Source organism: Coenobita brevimanus, chromosome 23 (assembly GCF_032717465.1).
Source record: "Coenobita brevimanus isolate Jiangsu-jjx chromosome 23, ASM3271746v2, whole genome shotgun sequence".
NCBI classification, from domain to species: domain Eukaryota; kingdom Metazoa; phylum Arthropoda; class Malacostraca; order Decapoda; family Coenobitidae; genus Coenobita; species Coenobita brevimanus.
The window spans coordinates 37,141,598-37,155,988 of record NC_136976.1 but is presented as its reverse complement, the minus strand read 5'-3'; the positions used below and the strand labels follow the sequence as shown (position 1 = coordinate 37,155,988).

General features: G+C 41.1%; 1 protein-coding gene and 1 pseudogene across 1 annotated transcript in view; both read right to left on the bottom strand.

Annotated features, from left to right (window-relative positions):
• melt (ventricular zone expressed PH domain-containing protein melted) overlaps positions 1-14,391 on the bottom strand; it is a 671,576-nt gene that overhangs the window by 424,551 nt on the left and 232,634 nt on the right. The window contains exons 8-9 of the mRNA XM_080267230.1: positions 8,405-8,584; positions 8,139-8,241 (exon numbers count right to left, since the gene is read on the bottom strand). Of these exons, the coding sequence (XP_080123356.1) occupies positions 8,139-8,241; positions 8,405-8,584 (283 nt within the window). The remainder of the gene's footprint in view (positions 1-8,138; positions 8,242-8,404; positions 8,585-14,391) is intronic.
• Positions 1,423-1,541, bottom strand: LOC145393170 (5S ribosomal RNA; annotated as a pseudogene).

The window sequence follows — 14,391 nt, the reverse complement described above, 5'->3', positions numbered from 1 at the left end:
TGTGTGTAGGGTTTTATTTCCTATCTTATAATCCCAATCAGGTCTTTTTCCACTTTTACCAAACTTGATTACATGACACTTGTCCACATTGAATTCCATTTGCCATGTACTACTCCATTCATGAAGTTTATTTAATTCTTCTTGTTGCTCTTTACAAGAGTCTGTGTTAGTAATTCTCCTTTGTATTTTTGCATCATCTGCAAACATATTCAGATAGCTCTCATTTCCAGTGTTACTGTTTATATCATTTATATACACTAAAAACATGATTGTTGCAAGCACTGAACCCTGTGGTACTCCACTAGTCACTTCTTTCCATGATGAGTAGTTTCCTCTTAGTACTGTTCTCATTTCTCTTTTTATGAGAAAGTCTTGCGTCCAACAAAACAGTTTGCTTCGAATTCCTCCTTGATGGTACAGTTTCCATAAAAGTCTTTGGTATGGTACTGTGTCAAAAGCTTTCTTGAAATCTAAATAGATACTGTCCACCCATCCATCTCTTTCCTGTATTGCGTTTGTTACTCTGTCATAGTAGCTCAACAGATTAGTAACACATGATTTTCCTTTTCTGAAACCAAACTGTCTTTCTGTTATCATACTGTGTTCTTCTAGATGATTTACCTAAGCTTTTCTTATAAGCTTTTCTAATACCTTGTTTACAACACTGGTCAGTGATACTGGTCGGTAGTTGAGTGGATTTTGTGTATTTCCTTTCTTGAATAAGGGGACTATATTTGCTTTTTCCCAAATATCAGGTAGTTTACCTTGACTGAAGGATTTCTTGAAAATTAAAAATAATGGTTTTCTTAACTCATTTGCACATTCTTGTAGTACCCAACATAAAATTTCATCAGGACCACTTGCTCTTCCTCTGTCTAATCTACTTAACTCCTCCTGTATTACTTTTTCTGCTATTTGTATATCTGGTAGTATGTGTGGACATGCATGTTCCAAATAGTCCCTCTCAAAATTTTTTTCTTCTGTAAAAACTAATTGGAAATTCTTATTTAGTGCTTCACAAATATCTTTCTCTTGTGTATAAGTGATTCCCTCGTCTGTAATGGATTGTATTATATCTTTTACTTTGGTTTTGCTTCTGATATAGCTGTAAAACAGCTTTGGTTGATCACTACTTTTATTTATTACATCCTCCTCAAATTGTTTTGGGGCTTCCCCCCTTATTCTTGTATAATCGTTTCTTGCCTGTTTGTAATTATTATACGCCCTTTCACTATTGTGTCTTCTGTATCTATTCCACAACAAATCTCTTCTTCCTTTTGATTTTTTACATTCTGTATTGAACCATCCATCCATCCATTGCCAGACACCATGTATCCCAAACGGGGTGGTCAAGGGCTTAGAGTTAATTGTTTTACAGGGAGGGGCACTAATCCTCCACCAACCCCACTTGACACGTAGGGATGCCAACAGCATCTGGTGTTCCCAGGCGGTCACCCATCCAAGTACAAACCAGACCCAACGTTGCTTAACTTCGCTGATCGGACGGGAAGTGGTGTACTCAACGTGGCATAGTAACCTTAAGAAATTTTGATCCAATACACGGTACATCAAACTTAGCAGAAAGCTCAGTTAAGGCAAGGATGAAGTAATTCAATTTTTAAAACAACCAGTCAAAGGTCAAGGTCTAACACCAAGGTCAAAGGTCTGACCTGGTAACTTAAACAGTTCTGATCCGGTTTGGACAAAATTTGGTGATCAATTTCATAGGGCAAAATCATGTGTTTGGCTCTTACACCTCCTGCAGAGCATTGGTGATGTACTCTCCCAATCTATCTATCTATCTATCTATTGCCAGACGCCTCAATCCCGTTTGGGGTGGCCACAAACAAATCGCCTCCAAGTCGTCCTGTCCCCCGCCATTTCACTGCCCTGCTCCCAACTCACACCCCCCTCTCTCATATACCTCTCCACCCCATCCCTCCATCTCATCCTCGGTCTCCCCCTCCCTCTTCCACCCTCCACCTTACTCATATACACTCTCTTCGTCAGTCTTTCACCCTCCATCCTCTCCACATGGCCAAACCACCTCAGTGTGTTCCTCACAACGCTTCCTATCACATCCACATCCACACCACAACGCTCCTTTATATCCTCATTCGTCAGCCTGTCTCTCCATGTGACTCCACAGGCTCCTCTTAAATAACTCATTTCCACTGCTCTCACTCTTGACTTGTGTCCTTCCAACAATGTCCAAGCTTCACTTCCGTATGTTAGAGTTGGTATCACAATACTGTCATGTAGTAACTATTTTACTTCCATGCTCACTTCCCTGTTTCTTATCACTGCTTTTAAGGAACCAGCAACCTTTCTTCCCTGCTGTACCCTTTCAAGCACTTCACCCTCCAAACCTCCATCCTTACTCATCACACTACCCAAATACTTAAACGTACTCACATTTTCCAATTCCTCACCATCCAACCTCGCTGTACATTCACTGACTTCACCTCTCTCAAAGACCATCACTTTACTCTTCCCTACATTCACCTTTAGGTTCCGTTTCTTACACACTCTCCCAAACTCATCCACCAAGCCTTGCAGCTCCCCTTCGTCTTCACTCAACAACACAGTATCATCTGCAAACAACAGTACAGGGAGTTTCCAAACACTATCCTCTCTCACCAGGGCCACTCCAACATCCACTACCCTACCTTGTACCTCTTTTATTACCCCATCCATGTACAGATTGAACAACCATGGAGACATGACACATCCCTGTTTCAAACCAACTTTCAAAGAGAAAAATTCACTTAGTTCACCATCCACACGCACTGCAGCCTTCGCACCATCGTACATACTCTTCACAGCATTCAACAACTTCCCATCTACTCCATATATTCTTAACACTTTCCACAATCCTTGTCTATCCACCCTGTCATATGCTTTCTCCAAATCCATGAAAGCCGCATACAACTTCTTTCCCTTCTCTAGAAACTTTTCCACTAAAGATCTAAGAATGAATATCTGATCTACACAACCTCTTCCCTTCCTAAAGCCTCCCTGTTCTTCTCCAACTAATTTCTCTGTTCTTTCTCTAACTCTGTCTATAAGTATCCTACCATACACTTTTCCTATTATACTAAGAAGACAAATGCCCCTATGATTACCACACACTTCTTTTTCCCCTTTTCCTTTGTACAAGGGAATAATTATACCTGACTTCCAATCCTCCGGGACTCTACCTTCCTCCCAGGCCAATCTGCACATCTTCCACATCCATTCTACTACTATCTCTCCCCCATGCTTCAGCATTTCACCACACACTCCATCAATTACTGGGGCTTTCCCCGATTTAACTTTCTTCATTGCTTCCACAACTTCTATCCTACTGATTTCTTCCTGTCTTCTTCCCTCCCTAGTTCTCCCAGCCATTCCCCAGCCACTTATACTCGCATTACTTCCATCCTCTACGTTCAACAATTCCTTAAAGTGTTCTCTCCATCTGCTCACTTTTTCTCCCTTCTCCACTAGTAATCTACCATTTTTATCTTTCACTCCCCTGCTAACTTCACTTCCACCCTGTCTTACTCTTTTCACTTCTCTCCAGAACATTTTCTTACAGTCCCTCCACTTTACACTCAAATTCCTTCCAAATTCCTCATCCACTCTCTTCTTACTCTCTCTTACTAATCTTTTCACCTCTCTCTTCCTTTCCACATATAACTCTCTCTTCCGCCTCTCAACTTCTTCCACGCCCCTATTTCTCATCCATTCATTGTATGCTTTCTTCTTTGTGCCACTGCCTGTTTCACCTCTTCAGTCCACCACGCTGTTCCTTGCACCCCCCTCCGTCTTCTCTTCCTTCCACACACCACATCACATGCTGCACATATTTCTTCTGTAAATATCTTACACACACCTTCCACGTCTCCCATCTGCTCCAATTCATATTTGCCCAATCGTTCCTCCACTTCTCTCTTATACTCTGCCTTTTTCTCATCCTCTTCTAACCTTTCCACTCTCCTTGCAACTACTCCTTCCTCTCGTCTTTCCCTTCTTCTATTCCTCCATCTTACTTGCATCCTAATTCTGGCCACGACCAAGTAGTGGTCAGAAATTCCACTCCCCAACCTCTATACACTCTTGCATCCTTTACACATCTTCGCATCCTTTCATCCACACACACATAATCAATCATTGCCTTCCTTTCATTCAGTTCACCACCCACCCTTCTCATCACTCGCCATGTATACCTGTGGATCATTTTATGCCTGAAGAGGGTATTGGCTATTACCAATCCCCTCCCAGCACAAATGTCCACTAACGCACTCCCATTCTCATCTACCTCAGCAGGCACACCCCACTCACCAACTATTCCATCCACCTTCACATTACCAACTTTACCATTCATATCACCAATCAAAAACACTCTCTCATTCCTTCCAAACTTTTCCATGCACACTTCCACATTTGTCCAGAACTCTTCTCTCACTCTTCTAGCACGATCTTGCGTTGGCGCATACACACACACAATCGCCCACATTTGTATTCCAACTTTCAACTTTACCCACACAATCCTTGACCCAACTGATCCATACTGTCTTATGCTCTTCTTCCATCTTTTACTCACAACTATACACACTCCTTCCTTTGCCCTCTCATTCTCATCTACTCCTGCACATATACCCCATCCATACTCCCATTCTCTCACACTTTCTCCTCTCCATTTTGTTTCAGTTATTCCACATACATCCACTTTCGCATCCTCAAGCACCTGGACAATCTCTCTCTCTTTCACTTCATCATTCGCTCCTCTTACATTCCATGTACACATTACCAAGTCCTTTGTCCGGTCCTGGGTCGTCAACGTTTGGTCAGTCCTTGTCCGAGGCTTCTTGTTTGTTTTTTTAGTTAGTTGTTTTCCGGGGAGGGGCACTAACCCTCCGCCAACCCTTTTAGTCGCCTTTTACGACAAGCAGGGATACTGGGGGAGTATTCTTGAAAAACCCCCTGCGGTAAACTGCAGGAAACTCAACCCTACAATCAGGGATTCTCAGACAACTTTTTTTGAGGTTATGCTAGAAGACTGTGTGTGTGTGTGTGTGTGTGTGTGTGTGTGTGTGTGTGTGTGTGTGTGTGTGTGTGTTCTTTACCTAATTGTTTTTACCTAATTGTATCTTTACAGGAATGAGTCAAGCTCGTACTGTCCCGTGTCTTAAACCATATTTATCGTACACATACTTAAATTTGTGAATTGTTTTGGCACACACTATTTCATTCAGTAGTGCATTCCAATGATCAATTGCTCTGTTTGGGAAACTGAATTTCCTTACGTCTTTATCACCTCTCTTCTTATGCAGTTTTTTGCAGTGTCCTCTTGCTGATGCTTCTCCATATGTTAAGTAATCATTTATGTCTATTTTCTCCTTCCCTGATATGCACTTATATAGCATTATCATGTCACCTCTTTTCCTTCTCTCCTATAGTGTTGGTAGATTCAGTTTATTTAGTCTTTCTTCGTAGCTTAGGTCCCTTAAGCTTGGTATCCATCTTGTAGTGGCCCTTTGAACTTTTTCAATCTTGTCTATATGCTTTTTGAGATGAGGACTCCAGACTACTGATGCATATTCCAGGGCTGGTCTAATGAATGATGTTATTATCCTTCTTAGCATGTCTTCATTTATGTATGTGAATGCTATTCTCATATTTGCAAGCAGTGTATACATGTTCCATACCTTCGCGCTGATGTGGTCAGCCGGAGATAGTCTGTTATTGATAATCACACCTGGGTCTTTCTCTCTTTCTGATGAGTATAGGGTTTTATTTCCTAACTTATAATCCCAATCAGGTCTTTTTCCACTTTTACCAAACTTGATTATATGACACTTGTCCACATTGAATTCCATTTGCCATGTACTACTCCATTCATGAAGATTATTTAATTCTTCTTGTAGCTCTTTACAAGAGTCTGTGTTAGTAATTCTCCTTTGTATTTTTGCATCATCTGCAAACATATTCAGATAGCTCTCATTTCCAGTGTTACTGTTTATATCATTTATATACACTAAAAACATGATTGGTGCCAGCACTGAACCCTGTGGTACTCCACTAGTCACTTCTTTCCTTAATGAGTAGATTCCTCTTAGTACTGTCCTCATTTCTCTTTTGATGAGAAAGTCTTGCATCCAATAAAACAGTTTGCCTCGAATTCCTCCTTGATGGTACAGTTTCCATAAAAGTCTTTGGTGTGGTACTGTGTCAAAAGCTTTCTTGAAATCTAAATAGATACTGTCCACCCATCCTTCCCTTTCCTGTATTGTGTTTGTTTCTCTGTCATAGTAGCTCAACAGATTAGTAACACATGATTTTCCTTTTCTGAAACCAAATTGTCTTTCTGTTATCATACTGTGTTCTTCTAGATGATTTACCCAAGCTTTTCTTATAAGCTTTTCTAATACCTTGCTTACAACACTGGTCAGTGATACTGGTCGGTAGTTGAGTGGATTTTGTCTATTTCCTTTCTTGAATAAGGGGACAATATTTACTTTTTTCCAAATATCAGGTAGTTTACCTTGACTCAAGGATATCTTGAAAATTAAAAATAATGGTTTACTTAACTCCTTTGCACATTCTCGCAATACCCAACATGAAATTTCATCAGGACCACTTGCTTTTCCTCTGTCTAATCTACTGAACTCCTCCTGTATTACTTTTTCTGCTATTTGTATATCTGGTAGTATGTGTGGACATGCGTGTTCCACATAGTCCCTCTCAAAATTTTTTTCTTCTGTAAAAACTAATTGGAAATTCTTATTAAGTGCTTCACAAATATCTTTCTCTTGTGTATAAGTGATTCCCTCGTCCGTAATCGATTCTATTATATCTTTTACTTTGGTTTTGCTTCTGATATAGCTGTAAAACAGCTTTGGTTGATCACTACTTTTATTTATTATATCCTCCTCAAACTGTTTTTGGGCTTCCCTCCTTATTCTTGTATAATCGTTTCTTGCCTGTTTGTAATTATTATACGCCCTTTCACTATTTTGTCTTCTGTATCTATTCCACAACAAATCTCTTCTTTCTTTTGACTTTTTACATTCTGTATTGAACCATTTCTGTATTTTCTTATCTACTTCTTTGTGCTGTGGGATGTACTTCTGGACTCCTATTTCATAAAATTCACAGAATTTTTTACATACAGCATTTAAATCTTGTCCTCTAAGCTCATTTTCCCAATCAACTTCTAAGAAATACTTCTTTAGGTCTTGATAATTTCCCTTTTTATAGTTTTGGCTCTTTTTGTAACTGTCATTGCTGTTTACTATGTCATATGCTATCCTGAAGTTATAATTTAGTACTGCATGATCGCTTTTGCCGAGTGGAGGGTGATATATTAAACTGTCAATATCATTTTCTTGCCTAGTAAATATTAGATCTAGCACTGAAGGTACATCAAGTCCTCTTTTTCTGGTGGCTTCCCTCACATGTTGTGTTAAGAAAAACTCTTGTACGAGATCCAGGAGCTTTGGGTCCCAACAGCTTTCTTGGCTAATTATATCTAGAGTATTCCAATTTATATTTGTATTGAAATCCCCAGTTAGTATAATTCTTTTCGATTTCTCTTCCATTTTATGTAGTAATGATCTTATACTCTGAATTGTACTCTCTGCCAGGTCCTCATAATCGTCTCTTTCCCATGTGTTTGATCTGGGTGGTGTGTGTGTGTGTGTGTGTGTGTGTGTGTGTGTGTGTGTGTGTGTGTGAGGCACATACATGCACTGTGGTGTAAGCAGCTGCATTACAATATAGATATTGTGAACTGTTTGTGAGTTTGTGAGTTGCATTTGTGCTAGTACTTAATCAAGGTCACATCACAGCCTGGCTAGGAACTCCTACGTTTCTCTGAAATGAGTAATTTCTGAGGGATAAATGTCTGGTGTAAGTTCATTAAGGATATTGTCTAGCTGACCTTACATGGCTGTAGTGGCTATGTGCTTGTGTATATGTCTGAAAAGTGCAGTGCATAGGCATTTTCTTGGTAGGCAAGACACACATGAGAAGGCTGTTCCATATGATACTGAGATTTACACAACCTATGCACATGAGGCAGTCAGAAAAAATCATGAGACTTCTACTTGAACCGGAAATGTAAACTGAATTTTTAGTTTTTTTACACTTACCAATGCTAAGGTTATTAGAATCCACCTTGGGAAGTTGTTGAGCAATGTAGTCTAAGGAGCTTTTGCCTTTCTCCTTGCTGATGCGACCCACAGCTGCCATCACCTACCACAGACCAAAACCAGTTACGACACAAGTACTGAAACTCTTGCTTGATATCACTGCTTGCTGGGCAAGGGATGCCTTATGAATAAAGTAGACTGCTATACAAACAAGTACAGTACCAAAAACTAAAAGTTTAGCATGAGAGCACAGGAAAACTGTGTACCTGAAGAGCAAGGCCAAGGCAGTGAGGTTGCTGCTCGACAATACTCTTGAGACGATTAACATGTTCTGAAAATGGGTGAGGACGCCAGGCACACAGTTCCACAAAGATCTGCAGTGTAGCCATAGATGTCCCACTCAAACTCAGGCACTCCACCAGCTGTGGCAATGATGGCTCCAGCAACTGTTACAAAAATATTATTGGCTAGACTATTTCAAACTTTACACTTACAAAAGTAAATTCATATGATTCATGCATCTTTAAATACTAAACAGCACGAATATGAAAGCACCAATGTTCTTAATATATGAAAAATGCAGTCTTAAACCTCCTTCAATCCAGGGAAGCAGTAGAACTAAACTGAGACTCTCCTCATCCAACTAAATCAATAGATAATTAGAAAGGTGCAAGTCCCACATTTCTCCATCACATATATATAAAAAACAAAGTATATGATACTGATGGTAATGCTGTTATTGATGGTAATGCTGTTTATGATGAATGCTTAACTTTCTACATACTGTCAATTAAAATAAAGCAAACAACACAATTTCATGAAATTCCATTTACTGTCATCATCATCATCACTACCCTGAACTTTTTTTTTTTTTTTTCAACTTAAGGACAGGGTATGGTAGTGTATATAAAGCATGGAAAGAGAAAACACAAAAAGGCAGAGAACTAGCAATAGCATGTCCAGTGAAATGGGCCATTTACGAATTTATTCACCATTCAAGCCCCTACAATCCTGGCTCCATCCCAAAGACTTAACCTATTTATAACCATATGTCTAACGTAATGTAACTTACCTACTTATAGCCACAGACCTTAATCCTTGAATGGTGGTCACAAACAATCATCTAAAAATCACTCTGTCCTCCACCATGAGGCTGTTGTCCATTCATATGCCACTACTCTCACTCATAGACTTCTCTATTCTGTCCCTTCATCACATCCTTGGTCTCTTTCTCACCCCTCCCCCTCTCCTAATCAATCTCTCACCCTGCATTTACTCCACACGGACAAACTGTTTCAAGGAATTGCAAAAACTTTCCAGAACATCTATATAGCAACATACAGATCCTCATTTCTCTGTCCCTTCACATAACTCCACAGTTCTTCTCAATACCTCGTTTCAACTCCTCTCACTCTTGTTTATGTCCATTCAGCAATGTCCAAATTTCACATCCATACGTCAGTGAGGGGATCAAAATACTATCAAGCAAAGACTTCTTTACTACCATGCTCACATCCTTCCTCCTTGTCACTGCTCTCAATGTACCTGGAACCATCTATCCCTGCTGTCATTTTTACACAAATCATCCTCTAAACTCCTTTTCTTGGGCAACATAATCCCTAGTTATTTAAAGATTCTCATGTTCTCCTTTACCTGGTAATTCTACTTCATTATGCAATATTCGCTCTCAAACACTGTAACTCTGCTCTTTGCTACAAGCACTTTCAAATTTCATTTCAGGAACAAAGTCAAGTAGTTGATGCAAGGTCTTAAAGATAAGTCCATGGACCAGAGAGAGAGAAAATTTGAGCTACATACCAGTATCTTATGTTACTCACTTTCTGTAGTATAAAATTCAATATTTATTACCCCTTAAAGTGATCAATAGGTTGTTATAAAAAAAAAATGGTCAATGATACACTCTTTCATTGCAACTACAGTAGACCCTCACTACAGTATATCAAACCTCAATACAACAGACTTTGGATTTATCAAGTGCCATTGTGCCTACAGAAATTTTGTTGGCTATACCAAACTAGGGTTGATAAACTGAGTGCATCATGTGGCCCTTCCAAATGCCTCTGAGCCCATTGAACTTTTTTTTTTTTTTTTTAAACTAGGGCCGACAAATGGGGCACATTACATGACCTGCCAAACAGCTCGCCATGCATAGGGTAACTCACAATGCAGTTCCCAAGGTTGTGGTTTCTACCAGCTAACTGGACCAGGTTGGAGATCTGCTGGTGTGAACTGATGAGTTGGTCTACTTGGGGGCTACTTCTGATAGGACTGGGGGACTATTTGGGGGGTTACTTTTGGTAGGACTGGGGTGGATCACAGCCTGTGGACACAGTGCGGCACACACAACTGGCCTCAATCTTGCCACATCTTTCATCGTGTTTAGATTATTACATTTGTGTCTCTCAACTTTGCCAAGTGACTTCCATTGCGAAAAATGGCTGCTAATAAGGAATCTCCTACCACCTCTTCTTTTGGGAAAACCAAGAGGAGAAGCTTTCCACTGCTGAGAAGCTTGAGGTGACTGAGGCCCATGAGAGAGGCATGAGCAGGACCCGAGCACATGCTCAAGTATGAGTTGAAGACGACGACCCTTCATGACATCCTAAAGACGAAAGATAAAACAGAGGAAGCCATGAAGAAAATGGAAGGCAAGAAGAAGGGAAAGGATGTGTTTAGGACAAGGAAGCTGCCCAATGAGAAGCTAGCAGAAGCTGTATCAAAGGTACACACAAAAGTGAGCTCAGGCCTGAGGGTGTCCCTGTTAATCACCTGGACATCCAACATGCAGAACAAGGCTTGCAACATACCTTGGAATTGAAGATTTCAAGTGTAGTGATGGCTGGCTATGGAGGTTCAGGAGACACCATGGCAACTGTTGACAGGGCCATAACTGGACAGATGCTCAATGTTGATGCTAAGGTGCTGTTTGTTCACTATCTTCAGAAACCAATGGAGAAAGAAGGCTTGTACAAATTTCAAATTTACAATGCATATGAGACTGGTCTCTTCTGGCACGTTCTTCCTCAAACACCCAGACTTCCAAAGATATTGGCAACCCTGCAGGATATTAAACACTGACCATGAGGCTCTCAATTCTAGCCTGTGCCAATAACGATGGCTCACATCACCAAAGCCAGTCATAGTAGGCAAAAGCAACCAGCCCAGATCACTCAAAGGCATCATGGCCAAGATTCCTGTGGAGTGCTAGGAGAACAAGTCTGCCTGGTTTACTGGTTCCATCAGAGCTTTGACTATTTTGTGAGACAGCATGAAAAAAGGTATGGCATCAGTATTGATAAAATGAAGGCAGTGATGATGTTGAACAACACACAAGCCCTTACTTTCCACCACCATACCGTCCAGCAAGGACTGACGAATCAAGCCTTGTTCCCGCCACCAAACACCACTGTCATGATACAACCCATGGACCAGGAAGTCATTGAGACTTCCTAAGAGACACTAAAGAAACCTCTACTTGCAAGTGCCTCATTGTGACTTAGGTTGGGGTGGACCTGGACAACTATAAGGACACCAGAGTCAAGAAAACCCTGCAGAATATAAAGAACTACACCATTAAGGTTGCCATCTTCAACTGGGCAGAGGCATCGAAGAAAGTGCCACTAACCACACTGAAGAATGGGTGGTGCAAACTCCTCAAAACCCACAAGACTCCAGCACCACAGGAAGATTTTGAGGGGTTTGAGCCACCAAGGATGGCAGAATTATTTGCAGCAGAAGAGCAGGGAAACCTTGCTGAGGGGGAGCTGCAAGAAACACAGGATGAGGATGCTGGTGTGCCTGGCTACTATCACCAGACACAGGGGGAGATTGTTCCAGAACTACAAGAAGACAAGACAGTAACTGGGGATAAGAAGAAGAGGACGAGGAGGGAGCACCTGGCCCATCTCTAGCTGCAGGCACTGAGGCTGTAGACACAATCCCGACCATAATAGACAGTTGTAGGACCTCTTCCTCAACATTAGGGGGTCATGTACATCATCAGGAATGCATCATCTTGGAGCCACGGGAGATCCAGCCTAAGATCTCCCAGTTATTCAACCCTCTACCCTCTCCTGCTTCCAAGAGGATCCACCCAGAGTCTGATACCTCCACCGTGTCTGTAGCATCAACCTCTTTAGCCAGGACCCCAACCCCCAGCATCTCATGACTGTGTATACCAGACATGGCACCACAGCCACCAGAAGTCATCGTTGCCGAGAGTAACGACGAGTGAAGTTCACTCAGCGTTCAGTCTTTTTTTTGTGTGTGTGTGTGTGTGTGTGTGTGTGTGTGTGTGTGTGTGTGTGTGTGTGTGTGTGTGTGTGTGTCCGACTCTGGGCATAGGCTTCACAGCCTGCTATCAAGGCCCAGTAGTCCTCCTACATACCATACACCTCTACATGTCACCACTTCGGCGCTAACACCCACCGTCCACATTGAATACATGCTAGGGCTGTTTCATACAGGACTGGTGTATTGGTATTAGCGGGGGTATTTTTACGACATGTCGGCGGGTCTTCTGGTAGATCAGTAAAGCCTGATTTAATGAAATTCAAATCCTTAAACTGTTCCCTGCCCCAGCCGGGATTTGAACCTGGGTCCGTTAGGACCGCACGCCACTTCTCTACCGGTTGAGCCACCGCCTCCCCAATGGTAGGTGGTATGATAGTGGTAGGTGGTATCGACCATCATCCACTCTACTAGATGCATGGCAGAATAAGCACTGTACAGCCATCTATACAAGTACAGTGTAAAATACATATGTTTTCTACCCTTTTTACTCCACCCTGGCCTGAAACTGCCCATTCTCCACAGTGATGCTGAGTTGTAATAACATATTACATGTATAGTAATACAATACTGTACTACAGTACAATTCCAGTTAACCGGGAGGGTTGGGGAATTTACCATCCTGGTTACAGATTTTTCCTGTATTTCTGATATTCAAATCAAGTCTATACAAAGGCTATAATTCTCACAGCAGTAAATACAATTCAGGTACTCACCACTCACATCAGGGGCCATACTAAGAGATTCCACCTAAAAAATTGCCTAGTAAACACACCATGGTCATAACGCACGTGCATGCAATGCCTAGCAGTACTGCAAAATGCACAACTTTAATTTTGTCAACTATTGAATTATTCAGTGTATGCACTGTACACATAGAAATGGGAAAATAAATAAAATCTTGAACATTTATTGGTGAACTGATGTTACGACTGCACTGTAGAATTATCACGACACCTGTGCCCCCACATGAGCTTTGTTTACAGGCCCGGCCCCAACTGAACACCACCATTCCACCCCTCCCCCACCAGTCAGCTGTTTTGCACCATTCTGTTAACTACTGAAGTATTCGTTGTATGTACTGTACTCATTAAAATGGAAAAATAAAGAAATAAAATCTTGAACATTTATTGGTGAACTGATTTTAAGACTGCACTGTAGAATTATCACGACACCTGTGCCCCCACATGAGCATTGTTTATGGTCCCGGCCATGACTGTATTTCTTCCCCACCTGACCACCATCACTGTACCTCTCACCCGCCAATCAGCTGTTTTGCACAAAATAAAATAAATGATGTACAAAGTGCAAGCATATTATTTTTTTTTCTTCCAACAAAGTAAATATTCATTCCTATTAACATTTTTTTTTTTCAACTCTGCCAGTGCATATGTGTTCTAAGATGAATTAATGTGGTGCAAGTTAGAGTTGATCGGTTAGGAAGAAAAACGCACCGGCGTTTGATGTTTGCTCTCCCAAGGTTTCTGGTTTACGAATTCCATGCCTGTTTTTGAGACGATTTAACCATCCAATACTGAAATCACACTCAGCTTCCATATTCATTTTACTGTGAAACTCTCTCGCTTTTTCTTGTATAAGAGGACGAGAAATACGTGCTCCCATAGATCGTGCTGAGCAAAACCACTCGCACGATGAAGAGTATGCCTTTTTTCAATGGACTTACTTGTTTTGCTTTTCATGAAAAATTCATTGAGCTTGGATGCTTGGGTCTTGATATCATAAATCAATGAATTTCCCACATTATATTCAGCCATCAGTGTTTTATAATGTTTGCCTTTTTCAAGTCTATTGCACATGTCCAGCTTCTGTTTCAAGGTAAGCTCGACATGCTTACGTTTAGTTTGTTCTTTAGGCATTTTGGAGTGTTGAAATTACCGTTCATCAGAGCAACATGACAGCAAGAGAACTTGTTTACTGTCTG